General features: G+C 35.8%; 1 protein-coding gene across 1 annotated transcript in view; it reads left to right on the top strand.

The window, feature by feature from the left end:
• Positions 1-14,856, top strand: part of RICTOR (RPTOR independent companion of MTOR complex 2) — a 47,775-nt gene that overhangs the window by 6,451 nt on the left and 26,468 nt on the right. Inside the window, exons 10-19 of the mRNA XM_054398102.1 lie at positions 141-303; positions 702-803; positions 2,344-2,390; positions 3,400-3,535; positions 4,111-4,310; positions 5,306-5,432; positions 12,598-12,762; positions 13,226-13,302; positions 13,408-13,486; positions 14,334-14,443. Coding sequence (XP_054254077.1) covers positions 141-303; positions 702-803; positions 2,344-2,390; positions 3,400-3,535; positions 4,111-4,310; positions 5,306-5,432; positions 12,598-12,762; positions 13,226-13,302; positions 13,408-13,486; positions 14,334-14,443 — 1,206 coding nt within the window. The remainder of the gene's footprint in view (positions 1-140; positions 304-701; positions 804-2,343; positions 2,391-3,399; positions 3,536-4,110; positions 4,311-5,305; positions 5,433-12,597; positions 12,763-13,225; positions 13,303-13,407; positions 13,487-14,333; positions 14,444-14,856) is intronic.

Here is a 14,856-nt window from a genome sequence, read left to right as displayed (position 1 = left end):
AACCTAAGACCATTGTTTTGGAATTGTTGGTCAGCTCTTTCTTGAGCTATGTTTGTTTACTCAAGATACAGCAGTGTTACTTTCCATTTGGATAACAGTTACTAAATACTGTTTAAAGGTGTATTTTTTTTTTCTACTAGACGAGCAAGTGCTGCACTCAACTGCTTAAAACGTTTTCATGAGATGAAGAAAAGAGGACCTAAACCTTACAGCCTCCATTTAGATCATATTATTCAGAAAGCTATCTCAACACACCAAAAAAGGGATCAATACCGTGTGCAGAAAGACATATTTATTTTAAAGGTATTAACATGTTTTATTTTTCAAAATTGAATGTCATTTTGTGTTATGGAAATTTAGATTCTGCTCCCCAAGCTTAGCTCTGAATTAGATGAGAAAGTAATGTATCTGATTACTTTCTAATATTTTTTTAATGTAGTATATCTTCTGGGTACTTGTGGATACTCTATTGCATTACTACAAATTGAGAAGTAAAATTTAAATTTTTAAAATGCTTTTTATGACTAACTGTGATCTCTTAGATTCTTAATGCTTTATAACAATGCAATTTATTTTCAAATGGAGATTAGTATGGAGGATAGCCTTTTTGATGATTATATAAATGATAACTATATCATGTAAGAAGACTGAAAAAAAAGATGCAAGGAAACCTATTGTAATTTCTCATGTCTGTATTCCAGGATACAGAAGAAGCACTTGGAATGAATCTTCGAGACAGCCAAGTTCTGAATCATAAGGAGAACCTGGACTGGAATTGGAATCTAATAGGGACCATACTGAAGGTAAGCTTAAAAAGGTCAAACAATTTTCTTTGTTTTAATCATTTGGAAAAAAAGTTTCCTTTTTACATGTGAGCTCTGATTTTGTAGTGTTAATTCCATAGTGCATCCCATAATCTGTTTTACCTCAGAAAATCAGAATCTTTTGGGTTTAATCAGTGCTGGTAGTCACTGTATACAAGCCATAAACTATATGTAAAAATACACTACAGTTAAATTCACGAATTTCTTAATAAGCATGTATTAAATGGTATATAACTTTCTTCGTATAGAAATGGACTTCTAGGGAATTAGTTGTAATGAGTTTAAAGCTGCTAGTACTTCAGACTTCACTTCAAACTGCACAGGGATAATGCGTTGTTCAGTTTCATAGCAAATTTTTTTTTAAATATCATATCAGCTGATATTTTAACCTTTTGATTCAATATTCAAAATATTATCAAGAAGCTACTTTTCAAAATGTCACTGTTAATGATTTTGTGAAGTACTAAGGTGTTGGGTCTCTACCTGGAATTCAATTCAAGTTGCTTCCCTTACTTTTTTTAGCATCCTGTCAAACGTGCTGTCTACTTCAGGGATTTATGTCTTTCTGAAAGAGGTTAAATGTTTTCTGGTTTAATTCTAACCACTTCTGTTCCTGCTAAACTGCACACCACCAGCAGAGATGGTGTTACAACAGTGGTCCGTTTTCAGTCCTTGAATGAGCAATAAGCAAGATCCAGATTCCAGTGTTTGGACTTCTCTATCTCATACAGCTACTCACCTGTAGTAAGCTGTCTAAGCTGTGAAAAGAGCAGCAAAAGTAGTCAGGATGGAAGAATTGTGACTTTGTGTTGACAATATAGCTTCATACTTTATTTGGCTCTGTTGCTCATACAGTCAGTTTTACAAATCATGTACATTATAATAGTATACCTATTGGTAATGAAGAATTCTGTTGCTTAGGTAGAAGAATGTTTCATGTACCTGTTTTCATCCCTTTCAAGATACTTAGTAGTAACAATAAAAATAAATCTAAAACCATAGAAATAACAGATGGCTCTAAAAACAGAGGAAAATAAAATAAGAAAAAAGAATAGGTCCAGAAGAGAACATTAGGTCTTCATATGATCATTCTTAGAACATCATCTGAAGTATCAACAGTATTTAACTGATCTCTAACAAAACCATAATTGTTAAAACAAATTTGATTAACAGTGAAAGCAACAACAAAATTACTTCCCTGTTATACATATCAATTTTTTTATTTGCAGAGACAAATTGAGCAAAATTGGGTTTTGTAATTAGCTGTACATAGATTGCTGTTTTCATTATAATTGTTGCCTTGTACACAGAGCCTGTTCTCTAGAAGAAAAATCAAACAGTTCTTGGACCAAGAAGTGTGGGCTTTTCAACAAAAGGGTATTTTATAGGTAACATTAGATGGAAGAAAGCTTACATTTCTTCTTATTAGGTAACTATAACAGAAATGAATCAATATTGGTGACTAATCGAGGACTGATGTACAAGCTTCATATAATGCCATATTTGCTGTTTTTTCCAGTGGCCAAATGTAAATCTAAGGAACTACAAAGATGAACAATTGCACAGGTATGTAAAAAATTATATAGACTTACTTTGAAGAAAAATCTGGAAAAAGTGGGTTTTCATATTGCAATATAAACTACTTCTTGGGTATGTCACATTTCTAAAACTTTAACCTATTTCTGCTTCTGAAAAGCAGAAAAGTGAAAGTTTAGATAATTAAGATGCAATGTTTGCATTAAGCAGGTCTTTAAGCTTTAGCAGTTTCTTTTCCATGCACAGATACTTTATAATTGGTCCTGTGTTTGGAGTTGGGGATAGTGGCTTACTCTTACTTTCTTAACTAATGGTGCAGTGTTTCAACTAAGTTTTCTTAATGCTTGACATACCTACCCTCAAATTTTCTGTGTTATTTTAAGGCACAAAGGCATGTTTATTTTTTAATGTAAGAACTTAAGAAGGGGGCAAGCTCTTTGCTGACAGTTTATTCATGCAATGCAAAACTCAAGCTATAATGATTATGATTTCAAAAAGTGAGAGGGCATTTGCAATCACTGTATTCTGCTGCAACAATGCTTAAGTAAGGTGAATGAAAATACTGTTGCTGAATAAACACAACCTTTTCCTGGCAGAACACGAAAATGTTTTGTTTTTTATAGTAGAGTCAACTTACAGCTGAAGAAAACTCTTGTCACAGAACCTTTTTTAGCAATTTGTAAGTCTAGATAATATAATCTTTGAAACTCACCGCAGGGTATATTACATCAGTGTAAATTATAAGCATGACAATGAGAAGAAAGCTATGGCTTCCAAGAGCATAGAGATTTTAATTTCCTTTGCTTATTTTAAGTCATGACATATGAAACCCTTTATAACTCACAGTACAGCTGCATCCCTCAAATTGTGTCTGGATAGACTCTTTACTGCTGTCTTCTACTCTTTGAATAAGTTTTGAAAATTCATTCCCAACAAGCTAAAGTAGTGACAACATACCTTTTCTACCACCATCATTTTGTATGGTGAGACTGTCATTGCCATACTGAAAAACAGCAAAATCTTTTTTTACTTTGCATAGGTTTGTAAGGAGGTTGCTGTATTTTTACAAGCCTAGCAGTAAACTGTATGCCAACCTGGATCTGGACTATGCCAAGGCTAAGCAGCTGACTGTGGTGGGTTGTCAGTTTACTGAATTTCTTCTTGAATCAGAAGAGGTAAGTAATTTTTGGCTACAAGACTGGAGGGAGAATGAGTTGTAGTCCTGTTTGCCACTTACCAAACAACCTTTTAGTAAAGACTTTAGGAGATGGGGGAGTAGATCTGGGGAGTTAAACCTGAAATGATCAGTTTAATTAAGAAATACAACTTGAAATCTTGAGCTGTAAATGAGACATTGAAGAACATGACTGTTCAAGTAGAAGTTTTATTAGAAGTTTTATTAATTGCACCTTAGGGCTTGAGGATTTTTTTAATTTTTGCTATGTATATCCTTCCTTTCTCTGCCTTCTTTATTCTGGTATGCTAACTACTTTCATGCCTAAGGCCAGAAGAAAATGTGATTGAACAATCCTTTTCTTGGAAAGAATAGAACTGGTCTTGAGATGTCTCCAAGCTAAACTCCTTTTATTTGCTTTGAACCTTTTTTCTTTAGTCCAAGTTGCTAGCCAGGCAGTATTTCAGTATTTTGTCTGTATTGTGCATGTATATTTTAAGAAATGTAAAATGATGGATTTCAGTAGAGAATCTCAATTCTGTTACTAGTAAATGCTATTACCCTTTGTTTTGTTAGGATGGGCAAGGTTACCTGGAGGAATTGGTTAAAGATATTGTACATTGGCTCAATTCTTCATCAGGAATGAAACCTGAACGTAGTCTTCAAAATAATGGATTACTAAATACCCTTAGCCAGCACTACTTCCTGTTTTTTGGTACTCTCTCTTGTCACCCTCACGGAGTGAAAATGCTTGAAAAATGTAACGTGTTTCAGTGGTGAGTGTTCTTATTCTGAGTTGTGTTCACAGGTGTAATAGCTATGAAAACAGTAAGTTGCAGGAGGACCACTGTAAAGCTGAAACCTTTGAAGTTCTTTTGTTTTCCTTATGAGTCAAGACCCCCAGTTCTGAGGGTTTTACAGGTTGCTTTTTAAGAAGGGATGGTTTAGTCTGTCATTACTGAGTGGACAGGGGTGCTTATGTCACGTGATAGCAGCTATCTGACAGAAATCAGTATCAGGAAGCACGATACTTCCTGAAAAGATTCAAATAAATACTACCTAAACAAAAACCAAACAAAAAAAACCACACAAGCCATCAAAAACTGGCAGATAATATACTGTGGAAATGTAGTGATGCATCTGTACCTAAAACTCACTCCAGCATATTTGAGTGAAGCTGTGAGGTTCAACATTTTGCTCAGGTACGAATGAACTTACTTCCTTTGGGAGAAAATTGGCTAGTGGCTATTCCCAGTTTCTTTTAAATGCAGTAAAATACAAGCAAAAATTCAGATGTTTCAATATATGTCTTTAAATAAGGTTGTCTTGATTATCAGAGTACAGGTTGTTTACTGGCTTCAGAAAACTTGTTTTACAAGAAAATTTAGAAGGTTTAATAGGACTAACTAATGGTAAGCTTTGTATACAGAATGTTACACAGTGAAGAGTTGTCCACAGAGCTTTACAAACAACAGTTTTTGTCATAATCACTTCATGGATACTTGAAAAATTACTACAAAGCAATTACAAAAAAACGGGGTAGGATTTTTCACTTTGCAGCTTAGTGCATTTTGTCCTCTTTTGACTGTAACAGTTGTACCAGTTTAAAGTAGATTTGTTTCATATGAGAACTGACTTTGTATTCTGCATTTGTAGAAATGAAAGTCTAAATTCAGAGTATGTAAGTTTAAATTATTAATTGAACAAATATATGAATTGGAGTTGGGTTCAAACACTAATTTTTTTTTTCTTCCCTCACCTTCCTTGCCAGTCTTCTTAATCTTTGTTCTTTGAAGAACCAGGATCACTTGCTAAAACTGACTGTTTCTAGTTTGGATTACAGCAGAGATGGGTTAGCAAGAGTTATCCTTTCTAAAATCCTGACAGCAGCCACTGATGTGAGTTTAATTTAACTGAACTTTACATTGTTATTTGTCACTGGACGTTTGTTTTGTTATTCAAGGTGTATGAGTATTTTTAAGCTATTATATATCCAGAAAGGTTTCTGGTTTTGTATTCAGAGAAATGAAGCTCCTAGTTATGTCTCTTTTAAACTTGCTGAGAACTTCACACCATGTATTGTACTGATATTCTTGAAATTAAGTCACTCAGATAGAGGTTTCTGTCTTGTATGAAGGGGGCTAAAGTGTTTAAATGCATAAACCAAGTGTGCTGTTATTGTCTAGGTCAGTGGATATCCCAAATAAATCATGAAGGCATCTAACCCTCCCACCCCCCAAAGAAAACAATATTTCTCACAGTAACAGATTAATCCTCCAGTGCTATCACAGTGAGACTGGTTTTATAATGAGTGAGGTTACTGTAGTAGAACTGAGTAGAACATCTGTAGCTCCTGGAACAAGGTGATGGTGGTTCAGAAACAGGCATTGCAGTTTGTACTTTTGAATCAAAGAAAGTGAGTGCAAATAAAACATAGACTTACATAGACTTGGGAGAGGAAGCTCAGACTTCTAAGAAAAGTCAGTCAGGTGTAACAGTAGACAACTGTCAGGAAAATGACAGTAAGCTGAAATCCAGCTAGGAAAAAACTTCAGGGAGAGAATTCCTTTGTGGCCCAGACAAGGCAGAATATATTGTAGAGTGGATACAAGATAAGATAAGGTAGATGATAGCTTTGAATGTCTCTTTGTATTTTTGGAAAAGGAGAGGGGAATAAAGAAATTGAGTCTATTCTTCTGAGACTGTCAAAGATACGATAATTCTTATGGGTACAGAGTGTAGTCTGAAAGTAATGAACGTAGTTGGGTTTGAAGGAATGACTCCTTGAAAGATGAGGATAAGTGATAACTTTGATTTCTTTTCTCCCAAAGTTCTTTCTGTGCCTAATCTGAGCAAAACCCAAATTAATAAGTTATGAGGGCACTTGCTGTTTTCACTAGATTCAATTGTTATTAGACTGCTATGGTCCTGTTAGATAACTGTAGTTAACAGTAATTTAGACTTGTGGAACTTTATTGTGATGTTTTTATTGAAATTTTGTGTCAATGGATACTACTCCCTGCCCATTTCACCTCCTCTTCGTAGTTTATATTTCATAAAAAGAGACACACGTGAGGAAAAAGCACTCTAGTGTATAATTTCTTCTAAATGCATCTAATTTACAATTAGAAGAAAAGTCTAGGCATACTGTCATAATCTCCTAAACAAAGTATATAGTGACACTAACAATTTTGCTATGAATTAGTGTTTGTGATTTAGATTTTGAGAAAGATTTCTTGACTTTTCTAAGATATGAAAATACCTATCTAATGATAGATGTTCCATTAAGACCTACTTTTCTACCTTTTTATGTATTTGGTTGGGTTTTTTAGAGGCAGTGGGGAGAGGAACCAGCAAAACAATGCATTAAGTACCACTGTTTGTAGGCAGATAGCTTGAAGCAGGGTGCAGATACTGTCTGAACATACTGTCATAAACATAAACAAATCCAGATAGCAGCTGGAGAGCTACTGCTGCTTTTAGTGATGGTGATAAAACAATACAATTCCCACCTACTTGTAGGTGGAAATTGAGCATAATGAACAATGAGTGGTAAACACTTCCTGTACTTCAGCTGTGAATAGGATAAATATCACTTTACAGCACCTTAGCAATTGTAGAGCCCCAGGGTAGTCCATTTCAGTTTTGTTGGAGGATGTGAAAAGGATTAGAGATCATGATCTGATTGCCAGCATTGCATTGGCTATTTAATGCCATACCTTGACAGATACTGAAGTAGAACTCTTTCAAGAAAGCTAAGAGGCATTCATACAGGCTCAAAAACTTAAGAAGGCAAACCTAAATAATTTTAAAGTTGTATACCTTTATTGGTAGGTACATTGATAGCTTCTGCCATCTCTGATGTCTTACAGTCACAACCAATATTAGTAGCCTATGACTACTGAGTTCTAATACTTCTGTTTCCCAGTCTCACATTAATGAAGCAACACTATCTAGAGAAACTATGGCAATATCTGGAAATGTTAAGAGGACAGAAATTAAGATAAGTCTTCTCAATTGCCAAGCACTTGACTTATACTACAAATGTGATCTTCTCATAAGTGCATGGTAGCATCAATAGTCCTTAATACCAGTTAGGTGTGCATTGAGGTATAGCAGGTCTCTAACCATAGTGATCTCAATTTCATGCCTGAAGTGTGTTGTGACAAATTCTGATACATAGAGTTCAGCATTGCACTGCTGCAATGTCCCCTGATTTATTTTTTTTAAATATGCTGCAATGCCATGCCAATCCCTTCAATATTTCCTTTAAAAAAGAAAAAATGAGGAATTAACGGTAACAAATGCAAGAATTATAAAAAATTAAATATTGTTTGCAAATGTAAATTAATCTTTTACAGTTAGTATATTGAAAAACAAAACCTACTCCTCAGACCTCCTAAGGAGAACCTGACTTCCTTTGTGAAACGTGGTGAACCCTGAGAGATTGATAAAACCACTTCAGGGTGTTTTGCTTCTTTAAATAGTTGACCTGCATGGCATTCTTGGAATTTACAGGGAGATATTTTGTATATTTTATCTTGTATGTAAAAGAGTAGAATCACAAGTAGAATGAACTGTCTTAGCCTGAAAAAATGGCTGTTTGCTTCATGAAACTGCAGATGATTCTGTACTTTGATAAAATTTTTATTTCCTTAAATTCTTCTGTTTTACTATGTACCTGACCCCATTTATTCATATGATGCAAACTGAACCGATGGGATATTTGAAGACAAGAATTTGCTGAGGACTTCTTGACAAAAAGGCTACATGTTGGCCTACCAAAGAACCCTTTTGCAGTGCTTGTTGTACACAGCGTTGCCAGTTTCATCACTTGAAGAGCATCCTTGTCTTCACCATTTCTGGTGTTTATGTTCCCAATAGAAGATCAAAGTTTTAAAAAGCTAAACCTAAGGATTTTGATTATTCTGTTCATATCCTTAGGGGTATTTTTTTTTTTCAACAACTGCAATTGACAAAGCTGTCTTCCAGAATTTAAAATTGAAATTGTCAAGTGGAAATAGTGTCAAGGGGATAAGATACTTTAAAGTATGGAATTACTGAACTCATAGTATTTACATGGGAAATTCCACTGACTGAGAAATAATTTGGAAGTACCTCTGTTCAGATGCTGGGGAAAGATAGCTTTTTTGTGTGTTTTACCATCCTGGAACAGCAACACTGTCAAAAGCAAAAGAACTTTCATTCATATTTAGCAGTCACTTGAGGAAAAAATTGATACTTGGCACAGTTTATACCACTCACTGCTCTGTCCCATAAGGAGAATGTAGTTTTAAGTACTACCAGAACTGATGTTGCCTTGAACAACTGAATGCCAATATTAAAAATTAATATGCAGTTCTGTTTAAATACAACACAAGTGCTTCTACCTTCCCTTTTCAAGGACTTCTACCTCATAGTATGAGTGGAGTCAGTATAGTAAGCCTCTGGAAGGGTTTGTGTGTATTCATAGTTGTCCTGGCTTCAGTTAGAATAGGCTTAATTTCACACAACAATTTGGGAGGGGCCATACAGGATAGCCAGATGAACCAGCCAATGGGTTATTTGCCAGGATAGTGATGTTATGCCTATTGTATTAAAAGCAGGGCTGGTACAGGCAGGCACAGTTTTTGGCATTCAGCATTTGTGTCAAGTGAGCAGGTTGTGTTTTATATCACTTGCATTATATATTACTTAATGAGTTTTATTCATATTGTTCATTCCCTGTACTGTTGTGTTACACTCTCCTTATCTCAACCTTTGGGGTTTTACATTTTCCTCCCAGGTGTGAGTAGCTGTGTGGGACTCAGCTGCTGGATGGGCTTAAGCCAAAATGATAGTCCAGAAAAAAAATTGTGATTTTGTTTCTATATATTGCCTCTGGGTTCTGTGTTCTGTTTAAAAACAATAAAAATTATATGACTGGATAAAATCACTGAAAAGTTGTTTTGTACAGGAGAAAAACCATCTCTGCCAAGGCTTCTTCCCTTCAGAATTTTTAATTCCCTGAGATGTTTGTTAATGAAATACCATACTTGTTACAAAAGCTGAAGGTTCTCTTTTCACTGGTTTGACTGAGGTTATAGCCTCATACACCTTCTAAAGCTACCCAGAGCTGTAAAGCAGGTTTGTTAGCTGTTTGCAAGTGTCTCTGAAAAAAGTCATGTCTACTGTAGCTGACTTAAGAGAGGAATGTGTTGGGTTGACTGTATACAGTGAGAACATTTACAGAGCAGTATCATTGCAGATCAGTGAAACAGAAGCATGTCTTAACCTACTTCCAGATGTGCTTTGGCCATTCATGCTAAAGCAAATTAATACTGCCTCAGCTGCCTTTCTGCCAGTTTATGGTAGAAATAGCAGAGCAGCCAGCGTGCCCACAAGTGCTGCCATTCATGACCTAAAATTTCATCTTCATAGGTGGCTAAGCAGTGAACTTACCCTACATCTACTGCCATGTGTGCTAAGCTGTATGTATCAGCTCTGTGCTAAAGCTCTGTGTGCTATGTGCTAAACCTGAGCGTAGTGACGTCTGACTCATTTCTTCACTTTTAAAGATCTCAAAGCCATTTAATAGTAAAAGTAAGAATTTTCTGACAGTTTCAGTACGTGGGTTTGTCTGTTATTCATGTATTCATGCATGAAGACTAGAGGGGAATGTCTGCTTCCTCAGATATCCTCTGCACTGTTTTTCATGTCAGTTCGCATGTAAAGTAAAAACCTTCCAGGATTTTGCTTTATCAGCCCAATACTGGGCTTCACCTCTCTCCTCTGAGAAACTCATATAGATGATCTTGCTGCATAAAGGTTGTGACACTCCATGAAGACACTAGGACAGCTGAAAATACATGCAGTGGTTTTGCAGCCCCAGGTCTGAAGTTTGAACATCTTAGTTTGAGTAATTTCTTGTTGTAGAGATCCTTTTCCATACCTTCAATTACTTAAAACTTAAAATTCTGCTGTTCCGTATATCTTTCGAATTGTTCTTTCTGATGATGGTAGGAAAACCAGAACTCTACACAGTGTCCAAGATGTCAGCATGCAGTGGATTTACCTAGTGATAAAGCTGGTGCATTTTGTTCTGTTCACTTAGAATCACAGAACTATGTAAACTGGATAAGACCTTTCAGAGTCCAACATCATCTAACTCTACCCAAGTCTGTTGCTAAGCCATGTCCCTTAGCACCACATACCTATCTTTTAAACACCTCCAAGGATGGTGGTCCAACCACCTACCTGGCAAGCCTATTCTGTTGTTTAATAACCCTTTCACTGAAGGTTCTTCTTATATGCAATCTGAGCCTCCTCTGGTGCAGCTAGTCCTCTAGTCCTGACACTTGTTATTAAGTAGAGACTGAGAGCCACCTTGCTACAACCTCCTTTCAGGTAGTTGTCGAGAGCAATTAGGTTTCTCCTCAGCCTTTTCTACAAACTAAAAACCCCAGTTCCCTCATTGTTTCTCATTTATCTGCAATGAAGTTTATTTGCCATTTTATTGTCTCATGAGAGTCATGAGTTGCTTCTTATCTTTTCCTTCTCCAAACAGAAAACAAAAAATTGTCCTTATTCTGTACTAGCTATCTGGATAGATAATTCACGTTCAGGAAGTACTTCAGGAAGTGAACATTGTTTTTTCTTGTTTTCTGTATCAGTGTAATTGTAGCAGTAACAACAATTTTTTTATAGACAATTTTTAACATTTGAACTAAATGACACTGAATTCTGGTTTCCTATTATTTTGTAATTCTTTAGGCTTAGCATATAGTTAAAGATCAAGGTATCATTTTGATATAATTGCTCTTGTGCTCATGTTTAAATATGATGGAAGTTGTCCGTGCCATGTACAAAGCATACCACTAAAAGGATACAGGGCATCTAAAATAGGTCAGAGCTACAAATCACTGTTCTACGTGCTTTCCTGTTACGTGTGTTATATCATCTCTGCCTCCCCTCCAAAGAAAAGCCCATGGATGTATAGTGAATCAGTAAAATATGCGTGTGATTGTTGAAGGTAAAATAATGAGGCACAGTTTTTTGAAACATTCACATTTCATACTCCTTTCAAGTCCTGCTTGACAAGTACTTCTGGAGGAAAAACAGCAATCTGAAAGATTTTGCTAGCGTTGATGCTATCCAGTTGACCTCTCTCTTGGAAGTACATGTATTTCGCATTCATCTCTACATGGGTCATTTATATTTTAATGTATAGAAAGCTCACTTGGTTATAGATATCACAGCCTTAAAGATGTAGGGACTAAATACCTGAAGAAATATTTGGGCACCTAATTAATTTTTTTCCAGCTATGCTTAGACATGTATAGGTAACACCTTTCCTAGTAAACCTACATTGTCCAGATTCTTCTGTGCTTACATCAGAACCACTGCAAATTCTTGTAGATTGGGACTGTTTATGTCTATTTCGTGTGTATTTCTTTTTTTCTAATAGAATATTACATTAATCGGTTTATGCCATTTACTCAGAAGGCTTTGAACAGCAGTTCAGGAAATGACAGGGTATTTATTTCATTATGCTGTCACTTGATGACATTCATAACAGCAAACTAAGTGTTGGGAAACTGTCTTATTTCGAAAAATAACATTTTTCTATTTAGAAGGCTTTCAGAGGAGTTTTGAAGACCAGATACTTTTGGGGAACAATTTAAAATTTATTAAAATAAATTCCCCAGAGGTTCTAACATTTACTTGTTACAATTTTTTTGCAAAGCACTGCATACATTAAAGTGTGTGCAATTACACTGGCCAGTTACCATGTGTTTTTCTTTATGACTGTGTGTGATGCTGTCACAGTGAATGACTGGTTGATAGGGGTTTTTCAAGAAGACTTGCAGTGACCATATCACTTCTAATCTCAAACTCAGATTTCCCATTTGATAATATAGAAAATAGCTTTCTAAGAGACTGTAGTTTTAATATGTAGGGTGCGCATCACAGCTACATGCTGCAAAATATGGTAGTTGTAATGTATTTTTAAAAATTATAAATCACTCACTACTCTAGTTATTTTTCTTCTATTCAAAAATGTCCTTTCCTGACTTTTTGCAGAGCTGCAGGTTATATGCAACAAAACACTTACGAGTATTACTGAGAGCAAATGTAGAGTTCTTCAGCAACTGGGGGATTGAGTTACTGGTGACCCAGTTACATGACAAAAATAAAACCATTTCTTCCGAGGCACTTGATATTCTAGATGAAGCATGTGAAGACAAGGTGAGCATCGTTTTTGCTTTTCAACCTCTTTTTGGTATGCTGCTCTGTAAGCCATTTCCCACCACTTCCTCCAGTAATGTAGTAAAGGTATGCAGGAAGCTACTGGTGATTTCCTTTCTTGATTGTCATTGATGGACTTCGTAATAGTTTATAGACACCCCCCCACACACGCACCCTCCTTGCTGAAAATACCACGGTATTAATGACATGAAAATGTAGGCTTCTGGATTATGCCTACTTTTAAATGTGAATTCAGACTAGTTCAGCTATTTTGACCATTGTATTTTCATGACGTAATACTTAATGACAGAAAATACCTGAAGTAGATAATGTTAGGATGAGGTTAGTGCTGTTTGATAGTTCCTGTTATGAAAAACTTGCTGCTTCATTGCTAGCAGGTTGTTGTAATTGTCAGGATTATGTAATGCTCATTATACTCCTTATGCATTTTTAATCATTTTAGGCCAATCTTCATGCTCTTATCCAAATGAAACCAGCTCTTTCTCATCTTGGAGACAAGGGTTTACTTCTACTCCTAAGGTAAATGTTGAAGATGCTGTTTGACTTTATACTGAAAAAAATACTTGTTTTCATTCAAACTATGTGATTTAAGTGGAGTACTAATGATCTGATGTTACTTTACAGATTTCTGTCCATCCCAAAGGGGTTTTCGTATCTAAATGAAAGAGGTTATGTAACAAAACAAATGGAAAAGTGGCAAAAGGTAATGCCAAAAGTAGCGTACTTGATATTAGGTGGAATAAGGGTGTGAATATGTAGGTTTAGAAGATTAAAGATATTTGCATATTTATATACATTTATTGCTAAAACAAATACATTTATTGCCTCAGTGACTTAATGATTTTGTTGAAAAAGATTGACAGGGGCTTAGAGTTCCACAGGTCCTGTATACACGAATGCTTTTGATTACACATGCCTTTTGCATACTCTTGATATTTCAGCATCCATTTCAGAATCGTAACGACTTTAAGTAGGTTGTTTTGTAAGATCTTACCTAGAGAAGTGTGTAAAGGCATACTGTTTTTCAAGATAACCTGTTACCTCTGGTTGTTGCTAATTAAAGTTAAATCCATAGCTCATGAAGCTAGAATTAGTTTATGTGTTGCGAGTAGGAACACAAGATCATTAAGAAAAATGCATAATTGTTACAAATAGAATAAAACTCTTTATGCATTTTGTTTTCATAATTGATTACAAGTGCTTAGTCTCATTCCTGTTGGCAATATTTTTATGAACTTACGAACTGTCACTCCTCTAGGAATAGTGAAATATGTGGTGGTCTTTTGAGATTTTTTTCAGGTTAAATCAGATGTGCACTATTTTCCACTTTACTTCTTTAACAAATTCAGTGAAATAATTACGGAAGCTATAGCTGACTCTGCAGACTTACTGTACGTATGAAGTGTAGTAATTTCGGTGAGCCTCACCTTCAGATCATAAAGAAATTCAGACTTCCTCAAGGGGAACTGTATTCCTTCCTTATGAAGTACCGTACTGTGAAAACATGAAACACTAAACATAGTGTCAATCTTTACCTTGTCTTCTTTTAGGAATATAACTTGAAGTATGTTGAACTGATTGAAGAACAACTCAATGAAGCACTTACAACATACCGCAAACCTATTGATGGGGATAACTACGTTCGTCGGAGCAACCAAAGGTAAGATGTGGGCAGTAGTGTCTGGGTATAAACTGGTGGGACTGATTGAGAGAGCCTGGTATGGCATTGCCTGAGGCTTACAGTGCCAGTGGGAATATTGACTCTGCTCCTAGGAGCATCAAGGGTGTATCTGAATTGTTTGTACACCAGTGCATGCAATGAGAGAAAAGAACAGGATGAACTGGAAGTGTTGATCAATTCCCAGAGCTATGATATTATTTGTATTATCAAGACTTGGTGGGATGAGTCGCACAATTGGAGCTCTGGCATAGTGGACTACAAGCTTTTAAAGAAGAGTAGGGAGGTGTTGCATTACCTGTAAGTTAATGGTGGTGTCGTCGAGAGCCTGTGGGTGAAGATTAGGGGGATGGGAGATAAGAGAGGTAATGTAATGGGTGTCAATTACTGATCAC

This window comes from Indicator indicator, chromosome Z (genome assembly GCF_027791375.1).
Source record: "Indicator indicator isolate 239-I01 chromosome Z, UM_Iind_1.1, whole genome shotgun sequence".
NCBI lineage: Eukaryota > Metazoa > Chordata > Aves > Piciformes > Indicatoridae > Indicator > Indicator indicator.
Note: the sequence above shows the minus strand (reverse complement) of the source record. Positions and strands in the feature narration are given on the sequence as shown.